General features: G+C 47.8%; 1 protein-coding gene across 9 annotated transcripts in view; it reads right to left on the reverse strand.

Moving 5' to 3' along the window:
• OLFM3 (olfactomedin 3) overlaps positions 1 to 27726 on the reverse strand; it is a 407311-nt gene that overhangs the window by 317689 nt on the left and 61896 nt on the right. For 2 of the 9 annotated variants that reach the window (XM_068240006.1, XM_068240014.1), the window contains exon 1: positions 6021 to 6965. The exons of 6 other annotated variants lie outside the window; for them this stretch is intronic. In XM_068240006.1, the coding sequence (XP_068096107.1) occupies positions 6021 to 6080 (60 nt within the window). In that variant the 5' untranslated portion in view covers positions 6081 to 6965. Of the gene's footprint in view, positions 1 to 6020; positions 6966 to 27726 lie in introns of those variants that run through there. One more of the 9 variants, XM_068240013.1, reaches the window with a different exon arrangement.

Below are 27726 nucleotides of genomic sequence, written 5' to 3' on the forward strand. Positions count from 1 at the left end.
ATTTTTTTTTTACAAAAAGCTCTGCCTGTAAAATACCTATACAAAGATGTTCACCAGCTTCCCTACATGTTTTCACACTATTGACAGTTGAACTGAGCATCTTCCATTCAGTAAATGCTTTTGAAAAACAAAAGAGAGAACCCTGAGAATCCCACGTAAGGAGATAGACTACTCCAAAACGTGCCAGATCTGTCAGATTTTAATGCCTACTGTAAGATACAGAAACATAAGAGAAAAGTAATCTATAGTACAAGTGCACATATTATACAGTAATTACATTTACATATGTATTTTAAATTGTACAATTTTTTTTTTTGCGTTAGTGGCACTTTAATTAATCTGCGTCCATGTATTATTGAAAAGAGGTGTGTCAAACGGATTCATTAGCTGCAATCTGATCCAGATTGATAGCTACAGCCTAGTATATCTGAAAGGTAGGTCTTAAAATAAATGTTCACATGTCAGCTTGTAATTTACAATTAGAACAGGTGACCAGTAGTGCTGAATGAAAAGATTGAACTTTCCACTACTCGATTCCCACATTCCACTGCTAGATTCCCACATTCCACTGCTAGATTCCCCTCTGGTAGAAAATAAATGGAAACATTATTTTTAAATGAAACCCCTCCCCCCTTCCCCGCAAGTATCCACCTTTGCCTATCAACAATGGAAAGGATAATCATATGCCAAAAAAGACAGAGCCTTGCCTGCTCTCCAGAAGTGCAGCTTTCATCCCACATTCCAGCCCATACTTGTTGTCACCCAAGGAGACTCCAGGGAAATCACCTCTTGTAATGAAAATGCATTGGATGGACTAAGCACAACTATGGAACTCCTGTGCCATATCACCCAAATGCCCCATGACTAACTAAAGGGTAAGAAGGTAAGGTCAATTGGAGGTTAATAATTCCAGCTTGCATACAAGTTTAACCACTTCAGGACAAGAGCAATTTTTACATATCAGTGCTGCTCCCATTCATTTGCAAATAACTTTATTACTACTTATCACACCTAAATGATCTATATATTGTTGTTTTTTTCCAGGACAAATTAGCCTTTTAGTGAGTGATATTTTTGTTTAATAATTACCTTATTTTCTATGCATTTTAAAGGGAGAATTATGGAAAATGGAAAAAACACACATTTTTCCATTTACATCTACTATAGCTTCACAATAAACAGTGCTTACTATAAGTTAAACCCACAATTTTTATTTGCTTATCTATCCTGTTTATTACAACTTTTGAATTATGTTCCTAACACAATGTATGGTGACAATATTGTATTTGGAAATAAAGGTGTCTTTTTTCTATTTTGCAGTTTTTTTCTTTCTAATTGTACCCTATCAATGATTACAAGATCTTATTTGCAAAAATAACAGTAATATACCCTCATGCATATATATTTTAAAAAAACTAGTTCCTAAGGTAGAAATATAGTTATTTTCTTTTATATTCTGTCACTGTGTTTACATTTTACAAGTATTGGTACACAATATATTAAAATTGTATTGCTTTTGATTCAGTTTGTTACTAAAAAGAATATACAAGATATAGCCCTTAACCCTAAAACACCCTAAAGTCTATTCTACTACTGATCATGGTTAAAATGTTACCACATATGTCTTGTGTAGTTTCACTAAAACTTTCCCAAGTTTGATCATAATTTTAAAATGACTTTTTTATATTGGATTGAGTTTGTTCCTACCTATTTCTTATGTAACGTGGATCCAAGCTTTAAAACACACAGTTGTATTCTACAACTCGTTCCGGTTAAAATGATACCACATGTGCCTCATTTAGTAACAAACTAGTGGTGCACTCTCCACAAATACACTGTGACTGGACGTGTATATACGTCCAGTTTGGCTTAAAGGAGTCATCAGGCGAATTAAAAAAAAAAAAAACTTTACTCACCTGGGGCTTTCTCCAGCCCCTAGCAGCCGACTGTCCCACGCTGTCACCTCCCCTCCCTGCCGCTGTCCCGGTCTCCATTCTTGGTCCGGAAGCCGACCCCGAGGTCGTCCGCACTGCGCATGTGCGAACCGCCGCTGTCAATCAAGCCCACGTTGTACGGGGCTTACTGTGCAGGCGCAGAACTACTGAACAGTACGGATAACCTCGGGGTCAGCTTCCGGACCGAGAACGGAGACCGGGACAGCCGCGGGGAGCGGAGATGACAGCGTGGAACAGTCGGCTGCTAGGCGCTGGAAAAAGCCCCAGGTGAGTAAAGCTTTTTTTTTTTTAATTCGCCTGATGACTCCTTTAAGGGGTTAATGCAAATGCTCTTTAGAATTAGGCCAATGAAAAAGAGCAAAAAGTGCATCTAATTGGCCCATCCATAGCAGGTGGCTTTGGTGCACGGTGATCAGTGCTAAGAGACGAAACTAGGCGCCGCCATAGCAGGAATGTTATACTGCGCATTGCGCGTTATGCTAATTCTGGGTTCTTGTGATCTCCGGACCCCAAATTACTCCTCCCTCTGACCTGCTATTACTTGGAGGGGGAATAGTATTTAATGCTGCTGGGGATTTGAGCAGCAGCAGGGTGAACCATTTTTCGGCTCACCCTGTAACCAGCTCACTGGCGGGGTACACATAGATACGCGGCCCATCTGCATGTAAGTTGTAATTATTAACATATTATTCCCCATATGTAGTAATGACCTGTCATGATTTGCTTATGTGGGTTTTTTGCTTTTCAGGACCGGATACAGCAGTTAGTAAACTACTAAGCATTTTTTAACACTACTAGAGCAGTCCACGCTATTATAGGTTGCCACATCACTGCTGATACCTAGACTGCCCTTTTCACATTAATATGCCTATTTATGCAAAGAGCAACCTGATATGGTGAAAATGTCCAGGCGGGAAACATTGTACTTGGTGAATGTGTGGCCCCCTTTATTCACAATGAATGCACCACACACCATTCACAGCAGTCAGCAACAGTGTCACGTGGTGTATATTGCTCACCACCAATAACGTGTCGTTCGTTCACACTGTCACTTCTCTGCTAAACAGATCCGTGAAAACAGATATGATTTCCATTTAATGGATGCATTTCCATTCCATTCCTGTTCAGTTGGTTCCCCCATATCCCCCCACACCCCCATTACCAAAGTAGATTTTGATGGATAGAATGGATAGAACGTTCCGTTTTTAAGCCAGTGTGTACCACAGGATCCGTTTCTCATTGACCCCCAATGCAGTGCTTCAGTGTCCATTTCTGTTTCGCTTGACTCCGCTGTCCGGAAAAATCGCTGCAGTGCCAAACTTGTGGTCCGTTCAGTGGAGTGTGCAAAACGGATCCATCCAAACAGACCAATGTGAATGGTTCCATAGGTTAACATTGGATCCGTTTGCATCCGTTACGATGCGTTCAGCTATGTGACTGGACCGGTTTTAATTGCCAGTGTGAACTGAACCTTTTGGGTACAAAGAACCTCTTTACCAGCTCATTGAGTGCAATGGGGATTTCAGTGGATATTTTGTTTTTTAAATCACCAATCTTCAATAAAGTGTCTCACGTGTATTCAACTTGCTGTAATGTGTATAAAGCCCTGGCATGGATACAATATAAACCTGGGCAATTAGCTTGTCAGGAGGCATCAGAGAAAATTAAGTGATTTAATCCTGGCTCTATTTGTCTTGGTGACCCAAATTATTACAAGAACTTGATAAACTTTGTTGAAGATGTAAATGGCATGAAAAAAGCATGTTTTGCATGCACAGAATACCACCCATGTTATTACATATAGGTTTCGGAATACACTTCCAAGGTGCTTTAGAGGAGAGCTATGAGTCTGTCCCATAACAAAGGTCCACTTCCTAAGCTGCTATCTTCTAACAAAATCACACAACAGTAATTTACCTTTCTACAGAAAATGCCTCTTTTCTTGAGAAGCTGATTTCTGTGGAGTTCTCGGTTTATGTCTGGCATTCACTGCTTTACAGTTTTAATGATTTATGCTAATTGGTCGTAAAGACAAAACCACATTCTTGTATAGAGTCAGAACTAAGCTGCATTACAAAACAAGCTAAAATCTGTCTACTACTCACTGTCCACAAGCCAAGGCTGCTATTTTCTGCCAATGACAGTGAATTTGACGCTGTCACTGGTCAGTGGAACCCACTATTTAGACAGCCATTCCCATCTTGCACCTGTATTAGCTAGTGTAGTGCAAGACTGACAGTGTAGCTGATTTTCAACTTGTGAACAACAGAAATTAAAATGAACTTGAGGTCATACCTGCAAAACGAATGACTACTATAATCAAATAATAATAATAATAATTGAAAAAACAAACAAACAAACAGTAAAATGCTACATCCTTGCTTTATTATCTTATGATACACTTATAGTAGCGAGCAAGGCTCATATAATTCTCTTCAGCTCAAGCGTAGTTGCTGGAACATATTATTTGAATGCGTAGTATAGTATAGTCAAGTAACTATTTGTAGTATGACAGAATGAAACATGATTGCTCAGATTGGCAACAAAAAGAATGTCCCTTTCAGATTCAATCAATGCATGGTATAACTTAAGACCTCCTAGACACCAGAAAAATGTGTGAGGGGGGGGGGGGGTGCTGGGGGGTTGTAGGTAAAGCTGATTTGTGTTATCTTGCTCAAAATTTGTTCTGGCATTAATTGGGATAAATGAAGCCTTTAAACAGGACCACACTATGGTGAATTATTAACTGCAAATGATCAATTTTTCATAGTGAACAGGCGAATAAATAAAACAAAAACCTTCCCAAAAAAACAAAAACAAAACAAAAAACAATGAGATAGCTGAATTACTACTGTCAGAATATCAAAATGTCAATCTCATAAGCTGTATGTCTATACCAATTCCTCATCTATGAATGTCCATTTTAATAGATAGATTCATTTTTAGTCTTGTACGTAAGCATACCTTTCTGTTCAGCACTTTAGTGCACAAGTAAATACATGTAAGCCTACAGAAAAATACAAACATCTAAATGAACAGAGACATTGATATTAATCAGTCATCATGAAAACATGAAGAAACGGTCACATTAAATGCACACGGCATACATCAAGATGTCTATAGCACAATGCACTGGGGACTACACTTGCTGGGATAGGATATTCATGTATTCATCTAAAATTATACATGGGAGTCTAATTGGATTTCAGATGCACCAGGGCTGGAATGAGCTGTTTACCTAAACGTTGCATGACTTTGCTTTCCAACTCATTTCAGATAAAATAAAACTGCATGCATTGCTGATTGCATTCCCAAGCCAGGACCACCAAGCTTTTACTTCCTTAACTTCAAATGTCAAACCCATTACACTTCATTAAGATATAATTAGACTTGCACATCACATGGCAGAGCTGCTATATTTTTACCTTTCTACATGCTCTCAGAGGTTAGCTTCCTGCCTCTGTGAAGCAAATTATATGTCAGCTGGATCTCCCAGCACCTACATATGAGGGTCCGCCTAAAGTCTAAGCAGGCTGAGAGCTGGGATTAGTTGGCATTCTGCTTTGGTGTGAAATTCAGCAAGGTCTGGCCAGCCTCCAGCCTGGAGCAGTAAACAGATTAGAGCATGGTAATGCTGCTGTCAGGAGCAGTTTTCCTCTGCTATCTATTGCTTTCACTGGGAAGTTATTTGGGTTGTACAGATGGGCTATCCTACAATGCAAAGCATCATAAATAAAGTTCTTATAGCCTCCCTGTTAGACTCCCTCCCAGTCTTTCTCTGCAGTCATCACTGACCAGCCATAAGATACACTATGACTGATCCCAGACCAGTGCATGTCGTCCAAAGACAAGGAGGCACCTCTGCCCCAAACTACAGCAAAAATTCACACTGTGCCCACTGTCTGTCATACCAACACACGAATTGATCTGTCTTAACATGGACGTCTTCCCAGAAAATGGCACGGCTGGACCATGGCATGAAACACCATCGCATGCACCATAAAACATTCGGGGACCTGCCAGCAAGGAGGAGCATGGAGCTGTCTACCAGGGGGTTTACTGTACCTTGGAAGGCTTCAGCAGAGCCAGGAGGGTGACGATCAGAAGGCTTTGAGGAGTCTGCATGATGTTGCTCCCCGGTCTGACCAGCACATCAGCACTGCTCTCTGCTGTCCATCCTGCGCTGTCCCTGGTGCTGATCCGCCAGCCAAAGTTTGGAGCCCAGCAGAAGGCTAGAATCGGGGGAAAGGACGGAGAAAAGAAGGAGGGGAGCTTCTAGGAGAGGTGTTCAGACCTGGGCAACGGATGTGACATCACACGAGCACTGGTGGGATTTTTGGGGTGTATCTTCTATAGAAGATCAGTTGTCCTAGGAAAAAAGGAATTGAAAAAATCTCGGGTACTCTTCTCCTTTATACAGGCTGCCTGTCACACAGAAATCCACGTTATACTCTCTGGACTGCTTGTCCTTTAGTTTTTCTTGGATCCTGTGCCAAACTCCACCGCCTGTTTCCACCAGTGCCACCCAGCCAGGGTTCAGGGCTCTCCTGCCTGCTGTGTGCCAGTCCGCAGAGACTCTGTGCCTACTGGGGGTAGTCTCACGTCTGTTTAGTACGCTAAGGTACTTAACAGACCTCCCTTCACCTCGCACGGAGGAGGGAAATTGTCCCCCGGGTGTCGCTAGTCTGAATGAGCAGATCGCTGCCTCCTCCTGCAGGCATAGTAACAGTTAAGAGGAGAAAGGACACCGCTCAGCGACGGGGAAAGCAGTTGTCGTTTGGATGTAGTGGGTGGGTGATTGCTCTGTTCCTTTTGCTGCTTGGACAGTCAGAGGGAGGTAGGACAGACAAGCAGAACACAATGCAGAAACCTGCCTAGGCAGAGGAACCCCGAGAGGAGAGAGAATCACTGCACATACGTGAGACCAGTTACCTGACTTCAAACTGCTGCTGTATTGACTACAAGAGAAAAGCCACAGCTGTGCTATTCATTTCGCCCTGCCAGTGTTGCAAATCGTCAGTAAATTTACAGTCTGTAAATAAAGTGATTTATTTCCACCGTCCCTGTTGGTCTGTAACTCTTTAGGGTCCATGAAAACAAGCTTCTACAGCACTGTTCTTCTAAATAATGGCAAAAAACTAAAATAATTTGTATTCCTCCTGCCTACCTCCTAAAGCAGGGAATTTGGGCGCACAACAAACCTTGTGATTTGGCCACCAGCAAAGTCGTCTGGACGCAAGGCATCAGAGTTTGGCTGTTATATACCTGAACGCCAGCTAGCAGCGGGGAATGTCAGGGTGACTGAGGCTACAAAAACAGCAGTGTCGCTATATTGCACACTTGGCTGTTGCATAGCTGAACACCCATAGGCGCTGGCAGTTCGGACTAGAGTCATTATGTAAATGGACGCTCAGCTTTAGTATAGCCAAGTGGTAGGAGGTTAATATGTACACCAGAAATAGTGGTGTCTGTTTGACTATTGTTGGAATTTAAGTATGATGTGCTTGAATTCGGAGCCCTCAGTTACTAGATAACTGGTTTTAGGAAAAGGACCTGCTATGCAGAGTGTCACTCTTTACATGGCATAAAGACATTTGGAGGAATTATAGTTCTGAGGTTTAGTAGAATTTTCTGTGTGTCTTCTGCAAGGCTGTAGAAGAGATATTCAGTGCATATGCCAGACTAGCGGACGGCATCAGAAAACATGAGCCATTGTTATGGAAACATTTTTCACAATACATTTAACAATGGTCTTGGGACATATTACTTCATTTTCAGGGTATTAGGGGAGGAAAAGACATATTTGACTTTTCCCATCTGAGCAGGCGCGGACAGCATCATCCATCACATGTTCTTATCAGCCAATTGCAGGGTTGGGATGCAATGGGTAATTGGTCCGTCCCTGCCAGGGGGTGTCAAAGTTAACTGTTTAGACTAGAGGCTAGTATAAAATAGCCGACATGGGCTCCAGGAAGCCACTTCCATTTTCTTCTAGTTACCTTTTACTTCTATTCACTTCCTAACTTCTTGTAACTTCCAGTTATTTATCTGTATGCTGTATATAGGCTAAGTGCTGTCTTAGCGCAACGTAGCATAGATGTTCGTAAGAGAAGGCCTGGTCTATTCACAAGGAATGGATCAAGAGCATGAAATGCCTAAGATGACTTACTACAGACTGATTGCTTTGCTGAGGTAACGAACATGTAACGAAGATTGCTGATGAACACATCTGTATATTTGTTTTGCTGAATAAACTCCTTAAACTTTGAAGACATCTAATCAGTTCTATCTCCTTTGCTGCTGCTGTGACGAGTGTCAAGTTATCACAATTTCTGTAATATGGTGCCAAACAAAGGTTTAGTGTTGTTGCCAATAGCAATCAACAAATATTTATTACAGCTATAGTATAGCTGAGCAACAGGGGAGATGTAGTACATTGTTGGAGGCAAGGCCCTTCTCCCCCTTTCCCCACCAGACATAGGCTGGGGGCTAGATTGACCATTCTGTGACTAGTCCACACAGGAGCATCCTGCTAGCAAGGATGGACTGAAGCACACCACCCAGGTACATTTGTAATCAACTTTTATTCTATGATAGCCTCACTATTTGGACAATATGCTCAAAGTCTTTAGCTATGTACACACGCTATGTTGAACTCAGCCGGGCCTGATGCTAGGTAAACATGATTCAATTTCCTTTCTAAATGACATACAGTGGTGTGAAAAACTATTTGCCCCCTTCCTGATTTCTTATTCTTTTGCATGTTTGTCACACTTAAATGTTTCTGCTCATCAAAAACGGTTAACTATTAGTCAAAGATAACATAATTGAACACAAAATGCAGTGTTAAATGATGGTTTTTATTATTAAGTGAGAAAAAAAAACTCAAAACCTACATGGCCCTGTGTGAAAAAGAAATTGCCCCCTGAACCTAATAACTGGTTGGGCCACCCTTAGCAGCAATAACTGCAATCAAGCATTTGCGATAACTTGCAACGAGTCTTTTACAGCGCTCTGGAGGAATTTTGGCACACTCATCTTTGCAGAATTGTTGTAATTCAGCTTTATTTGAGGGTTTTCTAGCATGAACCGCCTTTTTAAAGAGAATCTGTACTCTAAAATTCTTACAATAAAAAGCATACCATTCTATTTATTATGCTCTCCTGGGTCCCTCTGTGCTGTTTCTGCCACTCCCTGCTGCAATCCTGGCTTGTAATTGCCAGTTTTAGGCAGTGTTTACAAACAAACTAAACAGCTTCTGATAGGCTCACATAAACAGAGTGTGTGAGTCATACAGAGCCTGCAGAGGGCCTGGAGGGGGTGTGTATAGCTTCTAGCTAATCACAAGCAGCCCTGCACATTCCAGTCTGACTGCCTCAGCCTGACTGTGCCGACAGAAGAGAGAAGATTAGATCATATAACAGAGATAATACAGACACAGTGCAATTAGGAAAGGATGCAGTTAGACAGAGCACATTAGAACAGGTATAGGAACTTATAGGATAGAATAAATAAGGATGAACATTTTGTTACAGAGTCTCTTTAAGGTCATGCCACAACATCTCAATATGATCCAGGTCAGGACTTTGACTAGGCCACTCCAAAGTCTTCATTTTGTTTTTCTTCAGCCATTTAGAGGTGGATTTGCTGGTGTGTTTTGGGTCATTGTCCTGCTGCAGCACCCAAGAACACTTCAGCTTGAGTTGACGAACAGATGGCCGGACATTCTCCTTCAGGATTTTTTGGTAGACAGTAGAATTCATGGTTCCATCTATCACAGCAAGCCTTCCAGGTCCTGGAAGCAGCAAAACAACCCCAGACCATCACACTACCACCACCATATTTTACTAAAATGCTGTGTTACTTCTACGCCAGATGTAACAGGACACGCACCTTCCAAAAAGTTCAACTTTTGTCTCATCGGTCCACACGGTATTTTCCCAAAAGTCTTGGCAATCATTGAGATGTTTTTTAGCAAAATTGAGACAAGCCTTAAAGAGAACCCGAGGTGGGTTTGAAGAATATTATCTGCATACAGAGGCTGGATCTGCCTATACAGCCCAGCCTCTGTTGCTATCCCAAACCCCCCTAAGGTCCCCCTGCACTCTGCAATCCCTCATAAATCACAGCCATGCTGCTGACAAACAGCTTGTCAGAGCTGGCTGTGTTTATCTCTATAGTGTCAGTCTGCTGCTCTCCCCGCCTCCTGCAGAACTCCAGTCCCCGCCTGCATCCCTTCCCTCCCTGCTGATTGGAGGGAAGGGATGGGGGCAGGGACCGGAGCTATGCAGGAGGCGGGGGAGCAGCTGAGACTGACACTACAGATGTAAACACAGCCTCACAGCACAGCTGTGATTTATGAGGGATTGCAGAGTGCAGGGGGACCTTAGGGGGGTTTGGGATAGCAACAGAGGCTGGGCTGTATAGGCAGATCCATCCTCTGTATGCAGATAACATTCTTTAAACACACCTCGGGTTCTCTTTAATTTCTTTTTGCTTAAAAGTGGTTTGCACCTTGGATATCTGCCATGCAGGCTGTTTTTGCCCAGTCTCTTTCTTATGGTGGAGTTGTGAACACTGACCTTAATTGAGGCAAGTGAGGCCTGCAGTTCTTTAGATGTTGTCCTGGGGTCTTTTGTGGCCTCTCCGATGAGTTTTCTCTGCGCTCTTGGGGTAATTTTGGTCGGTCGGCCACTCCTGGGAAGGTTCATCACTGTTCCATGTTTTTGCCATTTGTGGATAATGGCTCTCACTGTGATTCGCTGGAGTCCCAAAGCTTTAGACATGGCTTTATAACCTTTACCAGACTGATAGATCTCAATTACAGTACTTTTGTTCTCATTTGTTCCTGAATTTCTTTGGATCTTGGCATGATGTCTAGCTTTTGAGGTGCTTTTGGTCTACTTCTCTGTGTCAGATAGCTCCTATTTAAGTGATTTCTTGATTGAAACCGGGGTGACTACAGAAATTGAACTCAGGTGTGATAAACCACAGTTAAGTTATTTTTTAACAAGGGGGCAATTACTTTTTCACACAGGGCCATGTAGATTTGAAGGTTTTTTTTCTTACTAAATAATAAAAACCATCATTTAAAACTGCATTTTGTGTTCAATTATGTTATCTTTGACTAATAGTTAACTGTTTTTGATGAGCAGAAACATTAAGTGTGACAAACATGCAAAAGAATAAGAGATCTTCTATGAACTCGTCATACACCTAACAGAATACCTTGGGGTGTCTTTTTTCTAAAATGGGGTCACTTGTGGGGTTCCTATACTTCCTATACTGCTCTGGCATTTTTACGGGCTCAAAACCGTGAGTAGTCTGGAAACCAAATGTCTAAATGACTGTTCAGGGGTATAAGCATCTGCAAATTTTGATGACAGGTGGTCTATAAGGGGGCAAATTTTGTGGAACCGGTCATAAGCAGGGTGGCCTCTTAGATGACAGGTTGTATTGGGCCTGATCTGATGGATAGGAGTGCTAGGGGGGGTGACAGGAGGTGATTGATGGGTGTCTCAGGGGGAGGTTAGAGGGGAAAATAGATGCAATCAATGCACTGGGGAGGTGATCGGAAGGGGGTCTGAGGGGGATCTGAGGGTTTGGCGAGTGATCAGGAGACCACACGGGGCAAATTAGGGCCTGGTCTGATGGGTAGGTGTGCTAGGGGGTGACAGGTGGTGACAGGAGGTGATTGATGGGTGTCTCAAGGTGTGCTTAGAGGGGGGGGAAAGATGCAAGCAATGCACTGGCGAGGTGATCAGGGCTGGGGTCTAAGAGCGTTCTGAGGGTGTGGGCGGGTGATTGGGTGCCCTAGGGGCAGATTAGGGTCTAATCTGATGGGTAGCAGTGACAGGTGGTGACAGGGGGTGATTGATGGGTGATTGATGGGTAATTAGTGGGTGTTTAGAGGAGAGAACAGATGTAAACAATGCACTTAGGAGGTGATCTGACGTCAGATCTGCGGGCGATCTGAAGGTATGGTTGGGTGATCAGATTGCCTGCATGGGGCAGGTTAGGGGCTGATTGATGGGTGGCAGTAACAGTGGGTGATAGGGGGTGATTGACGGGAAATTAGTGGGTGTTTAGAGGAGAGAGCAGATGTAAACAAAGCACTTGGGAGGTGATCTGATGTCGGATCTGCGGGCGGTCTGATGGTGTGGGTGGGTGATCAGATTGCCCACAAGGGGCAGGTTACGGGCTGATTGATGGGTGGCAGTGACAGGGGGTGATTGATAGGTGATTGACAGGTGATCAGTGGGTTATTACAGGGAAGAACAGATGTAAATAATGCACTGGCGAATTGATAAGGGGGGTCTGAGGGCAATCTGAGCGTGTGGGCGGGTGATTGGGTGCCCGCAAGGGGCAGATTAGGGTCTAATCTGATGGGTAACAGTGGCAGGTGGTGATAGGGTGTGATTGATGGGTGATTGATGGGTAATTAGTGGGTGTTTAGAGGAGAGAACAGATGTAAACAATGCACTTGGGAGGTGATCTGACGTCGGATCTGCGGGCGATCTGATGGTGTGGGTGGGTGATCAGATTGCCCGCAAGGGCCAGGTTACGGGCTGATTGATGGGTGGCAGTGACAGGGGGTGATTGATGAGTAATTGACAGGTGATCGGTGGGTTATTACGGGGGGGGGGGGGGGATAGAGGCATACAGTACACTTGGGGGGGGGTCTGGGGAGAATCTGAGGGGTGGGGGTGATCAGGAGGGAGCAGGGGGCAGTTTAGGGCATAAAAAAATAGCGTTGACAGATAGTGACAGGGAGTGATTGATGGGTGATTAGGGGGGTGATTAGGTACAAACAGTGGTCTGGGGTGTGGGCAGGGGGGGTCTGAGGGGTGCTGTGGGCGATCAGAGGGAAGGGGGAGGAGATCAGTGTGCTTGGGTGCAGACTAGGGTGGCTGCAGCCTGCCCTGGTGGTCCCTCGGACACTGGGACCACCAGGGCAGGAGGCAGCCTGTATAATAGGCTTTGTATACATTACAAAGCCTATTATACATTTAGTTATCGGCGATCGGGCAGCTAGTAACCCGCCGGTGCTTCCGAACGGCCGGTGGGCTACAATGTCACAAATGACGCGATCGCCGCATAGCCCCGCCGATGGGCGTATTGCGGTCATTTAGGCCCAGTCTTTGCCACCGCCCATCGGCTGGGGGCGGTCCTCAAGTGGTTAAAGGAATCATCAGCAAAAATAACAAAAATCAGCTTTACTCACCTGGGGCTTTCTCCAGCCTCTTGCACCTGACTGTCCCACGATGACTGTCCCTCCGCCTGCGCAGTAAGCCATGGACAACGTGGCCTTGATTGACAGTGGCGCTTCACACCTCAAGGTCGCCCTCTGCACCGAGCGGGGAGCCCAGGATGGCGGCGGAGAGAGGAACTGTCAGCGTGGGACAGTCAGCTGCAAGGGGCTGGAGATAGCCCCAGGTGAGTAAAGCTAATTTTTGTTATTTTAGCTGATGATTCCTTTAAAAGGAAATAAATATGACAGCCTCCATATACTGCTTGCTACAGTTGTTCTTTAAATCTATGTTCACAGTGCGTCTAGTGCAGTGCCATCTAACAGAGTGTGGTATCCCAATGCGGAGCATGCAGTGCGTTACCATATAACACATGCATTAACCGTGGCAGTGAAGCATACTTTTCATTGACTTTATGCCATGCACACAGCATGTTCGTTGCATTTTTTTGTTTCATTGTGTTCTTATTTTTACAGGAAACACAGCCCACTGTAAACTCAGGCCTTAGGCATGGTTTGGGTTAGTGTTAGGCTTGGGTAGGGGGAAGGTTAGTGTTAGGCATAGATGCAGGGAAGGTTAGTGTGAGAAAAAGATGCAGCTAGTGTGAGAATAGGATGCATTTCCACATGATGCCCATGTTGGCAGTGGCAGTTAAGCATACTCTTCATTGACTGTATGTGACTCAACGTACGCATAGCATACGATGTGACTTTTTCATTCCAGTTTGAATGGGGCCTTAGTGAATAGGGATGATCAATGAGATGCAAATGTTTCCGAGTTAATGTAGGACTATGTAAATTTGTATGCCAATATATGCATCTTGAAAATGGACCAATCAAATCCCACACAGCTTGAAATTGATTGGTCCATTTTCAAGCTGCATATATTTGCATAAATATGTACATAAATCTAAATGAACTTGGGAATATTTGCATCTCATTGATCATCCCTATTAGTGACTAAACAGCAAAACCACTGCTTAGCATTTGCATTTTTAGACCAATCGTCTGAATGAGCACATATTGCAGTCTAATGCTACGTACACACTTGCAACTATGGTCACTTCTAAAAGCAGCTTAATGATCGGTCTGCCGACAATCGGGTAAAGAAGTTTACCAAACGATCATTATGTATAACGACAAAAGAACGATATCGGCATGATGGAAAAGTCCAACAGGACGGATCATATTGAACGAACGAAAATCTTTAGAAAAGTATGGTGTGTACAGTTATCTGCTGAGCATGATCGTTACAAGGGCCAATGCGCCTGCATTGGATTTTGTCCAGCTTCCGTAGTTCCTGTGTAGCGCGGCCCGTAACGATTGTTACATTACAAATTTTACATAAACTCTGTTTTCAAGTTAACTATCCTATATTTTTATCTGTTGTAGCCTCATGTTTGTGTTTTTTTTATTTTATTTTATATAAATATATACGCAACTTTCCCTCTTATCGTTCTTTTCTGCGAGAATGGTCGTTAACCTCCTAAGGCCCCGTTCACACTTGCGGTTTTGTAAAAACCGGAACGGATGTACGGACCGCACCGGATCCGGACCGGATCCGGACCGGATCCGTACGGTTCCTATCCGGATCAGGTCCGGATCCGGTCCGTTTGCATCCGTTTTCCGTGCGGTATGAACACGGTTGCGGTCCGGATCCGGTTTCTTAAAGAGATAACAACCTGTAAATACCTGGGGTCTGGGAGGTCAGCAGAAGCTCTGGGGTCATTGTTGGAGACAGGTGGACGTGTGGAGACCATCCGTGGATACAGAGACTGCAGTTGGGACCATGGATCCAGTCATTTTTTACTCGTACCTGGGAATTCTCTCCTTCCTGTTGTTCACCTACTACTATGTGGGGAGAAGGCCTCACCTCCTCGTTATCAGACATATCATCAGACATGTTGCTGCCAAAGAGCTCCAGCATTAAATCCCTGCTGCTCCACTCTGTGAACGCTGGGCCCATGTGGTCCCCATCCAAAATGGCCACTAGAAAAAGCATAGGAAGTGGGGTAGAACGTCCGGTTTTTATAGCCAGTGTGTTGTGCGCTCTCCGGTTCTCATTGGTTTGTATTGGCCGGATGCAACAGTCCGGCTCCGCTCCGGATACGCCTGCCGGAGGAGCCGGACCAAAAAATAGCGCATGTTGGATCTTATGCCAGAGTCTGGATCCGGTCCGGCTCCGGACGAAACGGACGCATGTGAACGGACGCATAGACTTTCATTGCTATGCCGTGCGTCCGTTCCGTCCATTCCGCATGCGGTCCGGCTCCGGCACGGCGATTCCGGACGGCGACCGCTAATGTGAACCGGGCCTTAGCGGTAACCCCGTGCTGGACACGAGGTAAGCCGTGCAGGAGGATTTCTCAGGCCCCGCTGGGCCGACTTGCATAATTTTTTTTTTTATACATGCAGCTAGCACTTTGCTAGCTGTGTGTTACTTACTATCGCCGATCCTCCGCTACCCGCCACGTCAGAGGGTGCCCCCCCTGAGACCCGTGCGCTGCCTGGCCAATCAGTGCCAGGCAGCGCTGAGGGGTGTATCGGGACTCCCTCCGACGTCACAACTTCGATGACGTCGGTGACGTCATCGCGCCCGTTGCCATGGCGACAGGGGAAGCCCTCATGGAAATCCCGTTCAGAACAGGATTTCCGGATGGACATACGTGGCGATCAAAATGTACGGGGGGATGCCGCAGGGAGGGGGGAAGCATGTAGCTAGCCTAGCGCTAAGAAAAAAAAAAAGAGGTTAAAAAAACCCTCCCGCGGCCGCAATCATACTGCCAGGGAGGTTAATATGTGTATGATGATTGCTGTATTCCATTGTTGCATTCCAATCGTTCCAATACTGTTCATCTGGTAATTATCGTTTCTTGCAAACAACAAAACAAAAGTGTGTACATAGCATAAGGGTAGAAACACACTAGGCAGAATCGCATATGCGTTTCCCACTATGTGCTATGGAAAATGCATATGCGATTCTCCCTAGTGTGTTCCTACCCTCTATGAACATATAATGCAAATATACTGTAGGTAGCTAAGTTTCAGAAGAGTCTATTCTCATTGGCATCTGTTGTGACTAGCAAATTATTCAGGAAAATGAAACAGTTCTATAGAGTTAGGAAAATCTGGAGGTTTCTTATCCATCTCTTGATGGGTTTTCTGCAGCGTTTCCTTATAGTAAGCAGCAGCTTGCACTAGACCTGTTCACCACAAAGGTCAGATTGTCATGGGAAATTTTCCCCATTTATGTCAAAGCAATTGCATCAAATTGCTGCTGCCATCTTCATTTATTGAATGATTAACTCTACTTGTGCTGAAAACATTATATACCTTATGTCACTGATTCATGAGCCATTTTCTCATTTAATGTTATTAAAAATTACTTTCCTCTTCCAATCTGCAGCCAGCTTGGATTTTGGAAATATTCCAACTGATTCAAATTATGCTTCACATCCAAGGCAACATTTATATAATGTACAGTTTACAGATTCTCATTTTCACATCTCCAGATAAAATTCCTTATACTGCCTGCAGTGAATTCATCATTTACGTGAGTCTAGATTTGATTCTGTACATCTAGAGGGGGAAAAAATTGAATTATAAGGGCCATTTCACACTAAGGGCTCTTTCGGATCTTATTCACAGTGGGACGTTGCAGAGCTGCTTTATAAAGTCTTATTACGCAGCCTACTGCACTGCAATGCTAATCCTATGGGTTGTTCACGGTGCATCGTTAGTGTCGCATTTTAACGTGTAGCGTTATGGTAACACACTGCTGCAGTGCGTTACCTCTAAATGCACACTTTAACAGGTACAGGAAAGCATACTTTTCATTGCCTGTATGCTTTCCTGTACCTACTGTATGCGATGGTAATGCAGCGTTAATGTGCGTTACCACTTTTTTTGCGTTGCGTTGTAATGCTGCGTTGTGACTTTAAAGAGAACCCGAGGTGGATCTTTGTGGTGCAGATGGGACACAGAGGCATGTTCTCTGCCTCATGACATGCTGCTGTGTCCCAACACCGCCGCTCTCTACAGGGTTTACAGAGCTGCCATTGGGCAGCTCTCTCCCCCTGGCCGCACCCCCTGTAGCTCCCCCACCTCCCTGCATGCTATGAGAGACACACAGTCTCTCAGGGCAGAATTGTGACCTATATGTCAGGCAAGTGAACGTGGGCCGTTGCGACCAACAGGAGCGGCAGGGAGCGGTGGTTTTTGCGGCCACCTGATCCTCTAAACCCTGCAGATCAGGTAACTTACTCTGCAATCCCATGGCTGCTGTCCACTGACCGCAATCCCGCAGCTGCTGTCCACTGACTGCAATCACACAGCTGCTGTCCACTGACTGCAATCACACAGCTGCTCTCCACTGACTGCAATCACACAGCTGCTGACCACAGACTGCAATCACACAGCTGCTGTCCACTGACTGCAATCACACAGCTGCTGTCCACTGACTGCAATCACACAGCTGCTGTCCACTGACTGCAATCACACAACTGTTGTCCACTGACTGAAATCACACAGCTGCTGTCCACTGACTGCAATCACACAGCTGCTGTCCACTGACCGCAATTCCGCAGCTTCTGTCCACTGACCGCAATCACACAGCTGCTGTCCACTGACCGCAATCACACAGCTGCTGTCCACTGACCGCAATCACGCAGCTGCTGTCCACTGACCGCAATCACACAGCTGCTGTCCACTGACTGCAATCACATAGCTGCTGTCCACTGACTGCAATCAGCTGTTGTCCACTGACTGCAATCACACAGCTGCTGTCCACAGACTGCAATCACAAAGCTGCTGTCCTCACACAACTACTGTCCACTGACTGCAATCACACAGCTGCTGTCCACTGACTGCAATCATACAGCTGCTGTCCTCTCTCTCACAACTGCTATCCACTGACTGCAATCACATAGCTCTTGTCCACTGACTGAAATCACACAGCTGCTGTCCACTGACCGCAATCCCGCAGCTGCTGTCCACTGACTGCAATCACACAGCTGCTGTCCACAGACTGCAATCACACAGCTGTTGTCCACTGACTGCAATCACACAGCTGCTGTCCACAGACTGCAATCACACAGCTGTTGTCCACTGACTACAATCCCACAGCTGCTGTCCACTGACCGCAATCATACAGCTGCTGTCCTCACACAACTGCTATCTACTGACTGCAATCACACAGCTGCTGTCCACTGACTACAATCCGACAGCTGCTGTCCACAGACTGCAATCACACAGCTACTGTCCTCACACAACTGCTGTCCACTGACTGCAATCACACAGCTGCTGTCCACTGACTGCAATCATACAGCTGCTGTCCTCACACAACTGCTATCCACTAACTGCAATCACACAGCTGCTGTCCATTGACTGCAATCACACAGCTGCAGTCCTCACACAACTGCTGTCCGCTGACAGCAATCGCACAGCTGCTGTCTTCACACAGCTGCTGTCCACTGACAGCAATCACACAGCTGCTGTCCACTGACTGCAATCACACAGCTGCTGTCCACTGACTGCAATCACACAGCTGCTGTCCACTGACTGCAATCACACAACTGCTGTCCACTGACTGCAATCACACAGCTGCTGTCCTCACACAGCTGCTGTCCACTGACTGCAATCACACAACTGCTGTCCACTGACTGCAATCACACAGCTGCTGTCCTCACACAGCTGCTGTCCACTGACTGCAATCACACAGCTGCTGTCCACTGACTGCAATCACACAGCTGCTGTCCACTGACTGCAATCACACAGCAGCTGTCCACTGACTGCAATCACACAGCTGCTGTCCACTGACTGCAATCACACAGCTGCTGTCCACTGACCGCAATCATACAGCTGCTGTCCACTGACCGCAATCACACAGCTGCTGTCCACTGACCGCAATCACACAGCTGCTGTCCACTGACTGCAATCACACAGCTGCTGTCCACTGACTGCAATCACACAGCTACTGTCCACTGACTGCAATCACACAGCTGCTGTCCACTGACTGCAATCACACAGCTGTTGTCCACTGACTGCAATCACACAGCTGCTGTCCACTGACTGCAATCACACAGCTGCTGTTCACTGACTGCAATCCGACAGCTGCTGTCCACAGACTGCAATCACACAGCTGCTGTCCTTACACAACTGTTGTCCACTGACTGCAATCACACAGCTGCTGTCCACTGACTGCAATCATACAGCTGCTATCCTCACACAACTGCTATCCACTGACTGCAATCACACAGCTGTTGTCCACTGACTGAAATAACACAGCTGCTGTCCTCTGACCGCAATCCCGCAGCTGCTGTCCACTGACTGCAATCACACAACTGCTGTCCACAGACTGCAATCACACAGCTGTTGTCCACTGACCGCAATCCCACAGCTGCTGTCCACTGACCGCAATCCCGCAGCTGCTGTCCACTGACTGCAATCACACAGCTGCTGTCCACAGACTGCAATCACACAGCTGTTGTCCACTGACTGCAATCACACAGCTGCTGTCCACTGACTGCAATCCGACAGCTGCTGTCCTCACACAACTGCTGTCCACTGACTGCAATCACACAGCTGCTGTCCACTGACTGCAATCATACAGCTGCTGTCCTCACACAACTGCTATCCACTGACTGCAATCACACAGCTGCTGTCTACTGACTGCAATAACACAGCTGCAGTCCTCACACAACTGCTGTCCACTGACAGCAATCGCACAGCTGCTGTCTTCACACAGCTGCTGTCCACTGACTGCAATCACACAGCTGCTGTCCACTGACTGCAATCACACAGCTGCTGTCCACTGACTGCAATCACACAGCTGCTGTCCACTGACTGCAATCACACAGCTGCTGTTCACCATCTGCAATCACACAACTGCTGTCCACTGACTGCAATCACACAGCTGTTGTCCACTGACTGCAATCACACAGCTGCTGTCCACTGACTGCAACCACACAGCTGCTGTCCACTGACTGCAATCACACAGCTGCTGTCCACTGACTGCAATCACACAGCTGCTGTCCACTGACTGAAATCACACAGCTGCTGTCCACTGACTGCAATCACACAGCTGCTGTCCTCACACAGCTGCTGTCCACTGACTGCAATCACACAGCTGCTGTCCACTGACTGAAATCACAAAGCTGCTGTCCACTGACTGCAATCACACAGCTGCTGTCCACTGACTGCAATCACACAGCTGCTGTCCACTGACTGCAACCACACAGCTGCTGTCCACTGACTGCAATCACACAGCTGCTGTCCACTGACTGAAATCACACAGCTGCTGTCCACTGACTGCAATCACACAGCTGCTGTCCTCACACAGCTGCTGTCCACTGACTGCAATCACACAGCTGCTGTCCACTGACTGAAATCACAAAGCTGCTGTCCACTGACTGCAATCACACAGCTGCTGTCCACTGACTGCAATCACACAGCTGCTGTCCACTGACTGCACTCACACAGCTGCTGTCCACTGACTGCAATCACACAGCTGCTGTCCACTGACTGCAATCACACAGCTGTTGTCCACTGACTGCAATCACACAGCTGCTGTCCACTGACTGCACTCACACAACTGCTGTCTACTGACTGCAATCACACAGCTGCTGTCTTTACACAGCTGCTGTCCACTGATTGCAATCACACAGCTGCTATCCTCACACAACTGCTATCCACTGACTGCAATCACACAGCTGTTGTCCACTGACCGAAATCACACAGCTGCTGTCCACTGACCGCAATCCTGCAGCTGCTGTCCACTGACTGCAATCACACAGCTGCTGTCCACAGACTGCAATCACACAGCTGTTGTCCACTGACCGCAATCCCACAGCTGCTGTCCACTGACCGCAATCCCGCAGCTGCTGTCCACTGACTGCAATCACACAGCTGCTGTCCACTGACCTCAATCACACAGCTGCTGTCCACTGACTGCAATCACACAGCTGCTGTCCACTGACCGCAATTCGCAGCTGCTGTCCACTGACCGCAATCCCACAGCTGCTGTCCACTGACCGCAATCACACAGCTGCTGTCCACTGACTGCAATCACACAGCTGCTGTCCACTGACCGCAATCCCGCCGCTGCTGTCCACTGACCGCAATCCCGCCACTGCTGTCCATTGACCGCAATCACGCAGCTGCTGTCCACTGACTGCAATCACGCAGCTGCTGTCCACTGACTGCAATCACACAGCTGCTGTCCTCACACAGCTGCTGTCCACTGACTGCAATCACACAGCTGCTGTCCACTGACTGCAATCACACAGCTGCTGTCCACTGACTGCAATCACACAGCTGCTGTCCACTGACTGCACTCACACAGCTGCTGTCCACTGACTGCAATCACACAGCTGCTGTCCACTGATTGCAATCACACAGCTGTTGTCCACTGACTGCAATCACACAGCTGCTGTCCACTGACTGCACTCACACAACTGCTGTCTACTGACTGCAATCACACAGCTGCTGTCTTTACACAGCTGCTGTCCACTGATTGCAATCACACAGCTGCTATCCTCACACAACTGCTATCCACTGACTGCAATCACACAGCTGTTGTCCACTGACCGAAATCACACAGCTGCTGTCCACTGACCGCAATCCCGCAGCTGCTGTCCACTGACTGCAATCACACAGCTGCTGTCCACAGACTGCAATCACACAGCTGTTGTCCACTGACCGCAATCCCACAGCTGCTGTCCACTGACCGCAATCCCGCAGCTGCTGTCCACTGACTGCAATCACACAGCTGCTGTCCACTGACCTCAATCACACAGCTGCTGTCCACTGACTGCAATCACACAGCTGCTGTCCACTGACCGCAATTCGCAGCTGCTGTCCACTGACCGCAATCCCGCAGCTGCTGTCCACTGACCGCAATCACACAGCTGCTGTCCACTGACTGCAATCACACAGCTGCTGTCCACTGACCGCAATTCCGCCGCTGCTGTCCACTGACCGCAATCCCGCCACTGCTGTCCATTGACCGCAATCACGCAGCTGCTGTCCACTGACCGCAATCACGCAGCTGCTGTCCACTGACCGCAATCACGCAGCTGCTGTCCACTGACTGCAATCACACAGCTGCTGTCCACTGACTGCAATCACACAGCTGCTGTCCACTGACGGCAATCACACAGCTGCTGTCCACTGACTGCAATCACACAGCTGCTGTCCACTGACTGCAATCACACAGCTGTTGTCCACTGACTGCAATCACACAGCTGCTGTCCACTGACTGCAATCACACAGCTGCTGTCCACTGACTGCAATTCGACAGCTGCTGTTCACAGACTGCAATCACACAGCTGCTGTCCTCACACAACTGCTGTTCACTGATTGCAATCACACAGCTGCTGTCCACTGACTGCAATCATACAGCTGCTCTCCTCACACAACTGCTATCCACTGACTGCAATCACACAGCTGTTGTCCACTGACTGAAATCACACAGCTGTTGTCCACTGACCGCAATCCCACAGCTGCTGTTCACTGACCGCAATCCCGCAGCTGCTGTCCACTGACTGCATTCACACAGCTGCTGTCCACAGACTGCAATCACACAGCTGTTGTCCACTGACCGCAATCCCACAGCTGCTGTTCACTGACCGCAATCCCGCAGCTGCTGTCCACTGACTGCAATCACACAGCTGCTGTTCACGGACTGCAATCACACAGCTGTTGTCCACTGACTGCAATCACACAGCTGCTGTCCACTGACTGCAATCTGACAGCTGCTGTCCACAGACTGCAATCATACAGCTGCTGTCCTCACACAACTGCTATCCACTGACTGCAATCGCACAGCTGCTGTCCACTGACTGCAATCATACAGCTGCAGTCCTCACACAACTGCTGTCCACTGACAGCAATCACACAGCTGCTGTCTTCACACAGCTGCAGTCCACTGACTGCAATCACACAGCTGCTGTCCACTGACTGCAATCACACAGCTGCTGTCCACTGACTGCAATCACACAGCTGCTGTCCACTGACTGCAATCACACAACTGCTGTCCACTGACTGCAATCACACAGCTGCTGTCCTCACACAGCTGTTGTCCACTGACTTAAATAACACAGCTGCTGTCCACTGACTGCAATAACACAGCTGCTGTCCCGTGACTGCAATCACACAACTGCTATCCACTGACTGCAATCACACAGCTGTTGTCCACTGACTGAAATCACACAGCTGCTGTCCACTGACCACAATCCCGCAGCTGCTGTCCACTGACTGCAATCACACAGCTGCTGTCCACAGACCGCAATCACACAGCTGTTGTCCACTGACCGCAATCCCACAGCTGCTGTCCACTGACCGCAATCCCGCAGCTGCTGTCCACTGACTGCAATCATACAGCTGCTGTCCACTGACTGCAATCACACAGCTGCTGTCCACTGACTGCAATCACACAGCTGCTGTCCACTGACTGCAATCACACAGCTGCTGTTCATGGACTGCAATCACACAGCTGTTGTCCACTGACTGCAATCACACAGCTGCTGTCCACTGACTGCAATCACACAGCTGCTGTCCTCACACAACTGCTGTCCACTGACTGCAATCACACAGCTGCTGTCCACTGACTGCAATCATACAGCTGCTGTCCTCACACAACTGCTATCCACTGACTGCAATCACACAGCTGCAGTCCTCACACAACTGCTGTCCACTGACAGCAATCGCACAGCTGCTGTCTTCACACAGCTGCAGTCCACTGACTGCAATCACACAGCTGCTGCCCACTGACTGCAATCCCACAGCTGTGTCCACTGACTGCAATCACACAGCTGCTGTCCACTGACTGCAATCACACAACTGCTGTCCACTGACTGCAATCACACAGCTGCTGTCCTCACACAGCTGTTGTCCACTGACTTAAATAACACAGCTGCTGTCCACTGACTGCAATAACACAGCTGCTGTCCACTGACTGCAATCACACAACTGCTATCCACTGACTGCAATCACACAGCTGTTGTCCACTGACTGAAATCACACAGCTGCTGTCCACTGACCGCAATCCCGAAGCTGCTGTCCACTGACTGCAATCGCACAGCTGCTGTCCACTGACTGCAATTACATAGCTGCTGTCCACTGACTGCAATCACACAGCTGTTGTTCACTGACTGCAATCACACAGCTGCTGTCCACTGACTGCAATCACACAGCTGCTGTCCACTGACTGAAATCACACAGCTGTTGTCCACTGACTGCAATCACACAGCTGCTGTCCACTGACTGCAATCACACAGCTGCTGTTCACTGACTGCAATCCGACAGCTGCTGTCCACAGACTGCAATCACACAGCTGCTGTCCTTACACAACTGTTGTCCACTGACTGCAATCACACAGCTGCTGTCCACTGACTGCAATCATACAGCTGCTATCCTCACACAACTGCTATCCACTGACTGCAATCACACAGCTGTTGTCCACTGACTGAAATAACACAGCTGCTGTCCACTGACCGCAATCCCGCAGCTGCTGTCCACTGACTGCAATCACACAACTGCTGTCCACAGACTGCAATCACACAGCTGTTGTCCACTGACCGCAATCCCACAGCTGCTGTCCACTGACCGCAATCCCGCAGCTGCTGTCCACTGACTGCAATCACACAGCTGCTGTCCACAGACTGCAATCACACAGCTGTTGTCCACTGACTGCAATCACACAGCTGCTGTCCACTGACTGCAATCCGACAGCTGCTGTCCTCACACAACTGCTGTCCACTGACTGCAATCACACAGCTGCTGTCCACTGACTGCAATCATACAGCTGCTGTCCTCACACAACTGCTATCCACTGACTGCAATCACACAGCTGCTGTCTACTGACTGCAATAACACAGCTGCAGTCCTCACACAACTGCTGTCCACTGACAGCAATCGCACAGCTGCTGTCTTCACACAGCTGCTGTCCACTGACTGCAATCACACAGCTGCTGTCCACTGACTGCAATCACACAGCTGCTGTCCACTGACTGCAATCACACAGCTGCTGTCCACTGACTGCAATCACACAGCTGCTGTTCACCATCTGCAATCACACAACTGCTGTCCACTGACTGCAATCACACAGCTGTTGTCCACTGACTGCAATCACACAGCTGCTGTCCACTGACTGCAACCACACAGCTGCTGTCCACTGACTGCAATCACACAGCTGCTGTCCACTGACTGCAATCACACAGCTGCTGTCCACTGACTGAAATCACACAGCTGCTGTCCACTGACTGCAATCACACAGCTGCTGTCCTCACACAGCTGCTGTCCACTGACTGCAATCACACAGCTGCTGTCCACTGACTGAAATCACAAAGCTGCTGTCCACTGACTGCAATCACACAGCTGCTGTCCACTGACTGCAATCACACAGCTGCTGTCCACTGACTGCAACCACACAGCTGCTGTCCACTGACTGCAATCACACAGCTGCTGTCCACTGACTGAAATCACACAGCTGCTGTCCACTGACTGCAATCACACAGCTGCTGTCCTCACACAGCTGCTGTCCACTGACTGCAATCACACAGCTGCTGTCCACTGACTGAAATCACAAAGCTGCTGTCCACTGACTGCAATCACACAGCTGCTGTCCACTGACTGCAATCACACAGCTGCTGTCCACTGACTGCACTCACACAGCTGCTGTCCACTGACTGCAATCACACAGCTGCTGTCCACTGACTGCAATCACACAGCTGTTGTCCACTGACTGCAATCACACAGCTGCTGTCCACTGACTGCACTCACACAACTGCTGTCTACTGACTGCAATCACACAGCTGCTGTCTTTACACAGCTGCTGTCCACTGATTGCAATCACACAGCTGCTATCCTCACACAACTGCTATCCACTGACTGCAATCACACAGCTGTTGTCCACTGACCGAAATCACACAGCTGCTGTCCACTGACCGCAATCCTGCAGCTGCTGTCCACTGACTGCAATCACACAGCTGCTGTCCACAGACTGCAATCACACAGCTGTTGTCCACTGACCGCAATCCCACAGCTGCTGTCCACTGACCGCAATCCCGCAGCTGCTGTCCACTGACTGCAATCACACAGCTGCTGTCCACTGACCTCAATCACACAGCTGCTGTCCACTGACTGCAATCACACAGCTGCTGTCCACTGACCGCAATTCGCAGCTGCTGTCCACTGACCGCAATCCCACAGCTGCTGTCCACTGACCGCAATCACACAGCTGCTGTCCACTGACTGCAATCACACAGCTGCTGTCCACTGACCGCAATCCCGCCGCTGCTGTCCACTGACCGCAATCCCGCCACTGCTGTCCATTGACCGCAATCACGCAGCTGCTGTCCACTGACTGCAATCACGCAGCTGCTGTCCACTGACTGCAATCACACAGCTGCTGTCCTCACACAGCTGCTGTCCACTGACTGCAATCACACAGCTGCTGTCCACTGACTGCAATCACACAGCTGCTGTCCACTGACTGCAATCACACAGCTGCTGTCCACTGACTGCACTCACACAGCTGCTGTCCACTGACTGCAATCACACAGCTGCTGTCCACTGATTGCAATCACACAGCTGTTGTCCACTGACTGCAATCACACAGCTGCTGTCCACTGACTGCACTCACACAACTGCTGTCTACTGACTGCAATCACACAGCTGCTGTCTTTACACAGCTGCTGTCCACTGATTGCAATCACACAGCTGCTATCCTCACACAACTGCTATCCACTGACTGCAATCACACAGCTGTTGTCCACTGACCGAAATCACACAGCTGCTGTCCACTGACCGCAATCCAGCAGCTGCTGTCCACTGACTGCAATCACACAGCTGCTGTCCACAGACTGCAATCACACAGCTGTTGTCCACTGACCGCAATCCCACAGCTGCTGTCCACTGACCGCAATCCCGCAGCTGCTGTCCACTGACTGCAATCACACAGCTGCTGTCCACTGACCTCAATCACACAGCTGCTGTCCACTGACTGCAATCACACAGCTGCTGTCCACTGACCGCAATTCGCAGCTGCTGTCCACTGACCGCAATCCCGCAGCTGCTGTCCACTGACCGCAATCACACAGCTGCTGTCCACTGACTGCAATCACACAGCTGCTGTCCACTGACCGCAATTCCGCCGCTGCTGTCCACTGACCGCAATCCCGCCACTGCTGTCCATTGACCGCAATCACGCAGCTGCTGTCCACTGACCGCAATCACGCAGCTGCTGTCCACTGACCGCAATCACGCAGCTGCTGTCCACTGACTGCAATCACACAGCTGCTGTCCACTGACTGCAATCACACAGCTGCTGTCCACTGACGGCAATCACACAGCTGCTGTCCACTGACTGCAATCACACAGCTGCTGTCCACTGACTGCAATCACACAGCTGTTGTCCACTGACTGCAATCACACAGCTGCTGTCCACTGACTGCAATCACACAGCTGCTGTCCACTGACTGCAATTCGACAGCTGCTGTTCACAGACTGCAATCACACAGCTGC

The sequence above is a fragment of the Hyperolius riggenbachi genome, chromosome 6, assembly GCF_040937935.1.
Source record: "Hyperolius riggenbachi isolate aHypRig1 chromosome 6, aHypRig1.pri, whole genome shotgun sequence".
Classification (NCBI taxonomy): Eukaryota; Metazoa; Chordata; class Amphibia; order Anura; family Hyperoliidae; genus Hyperolius; species Hyperolius riggenbachi.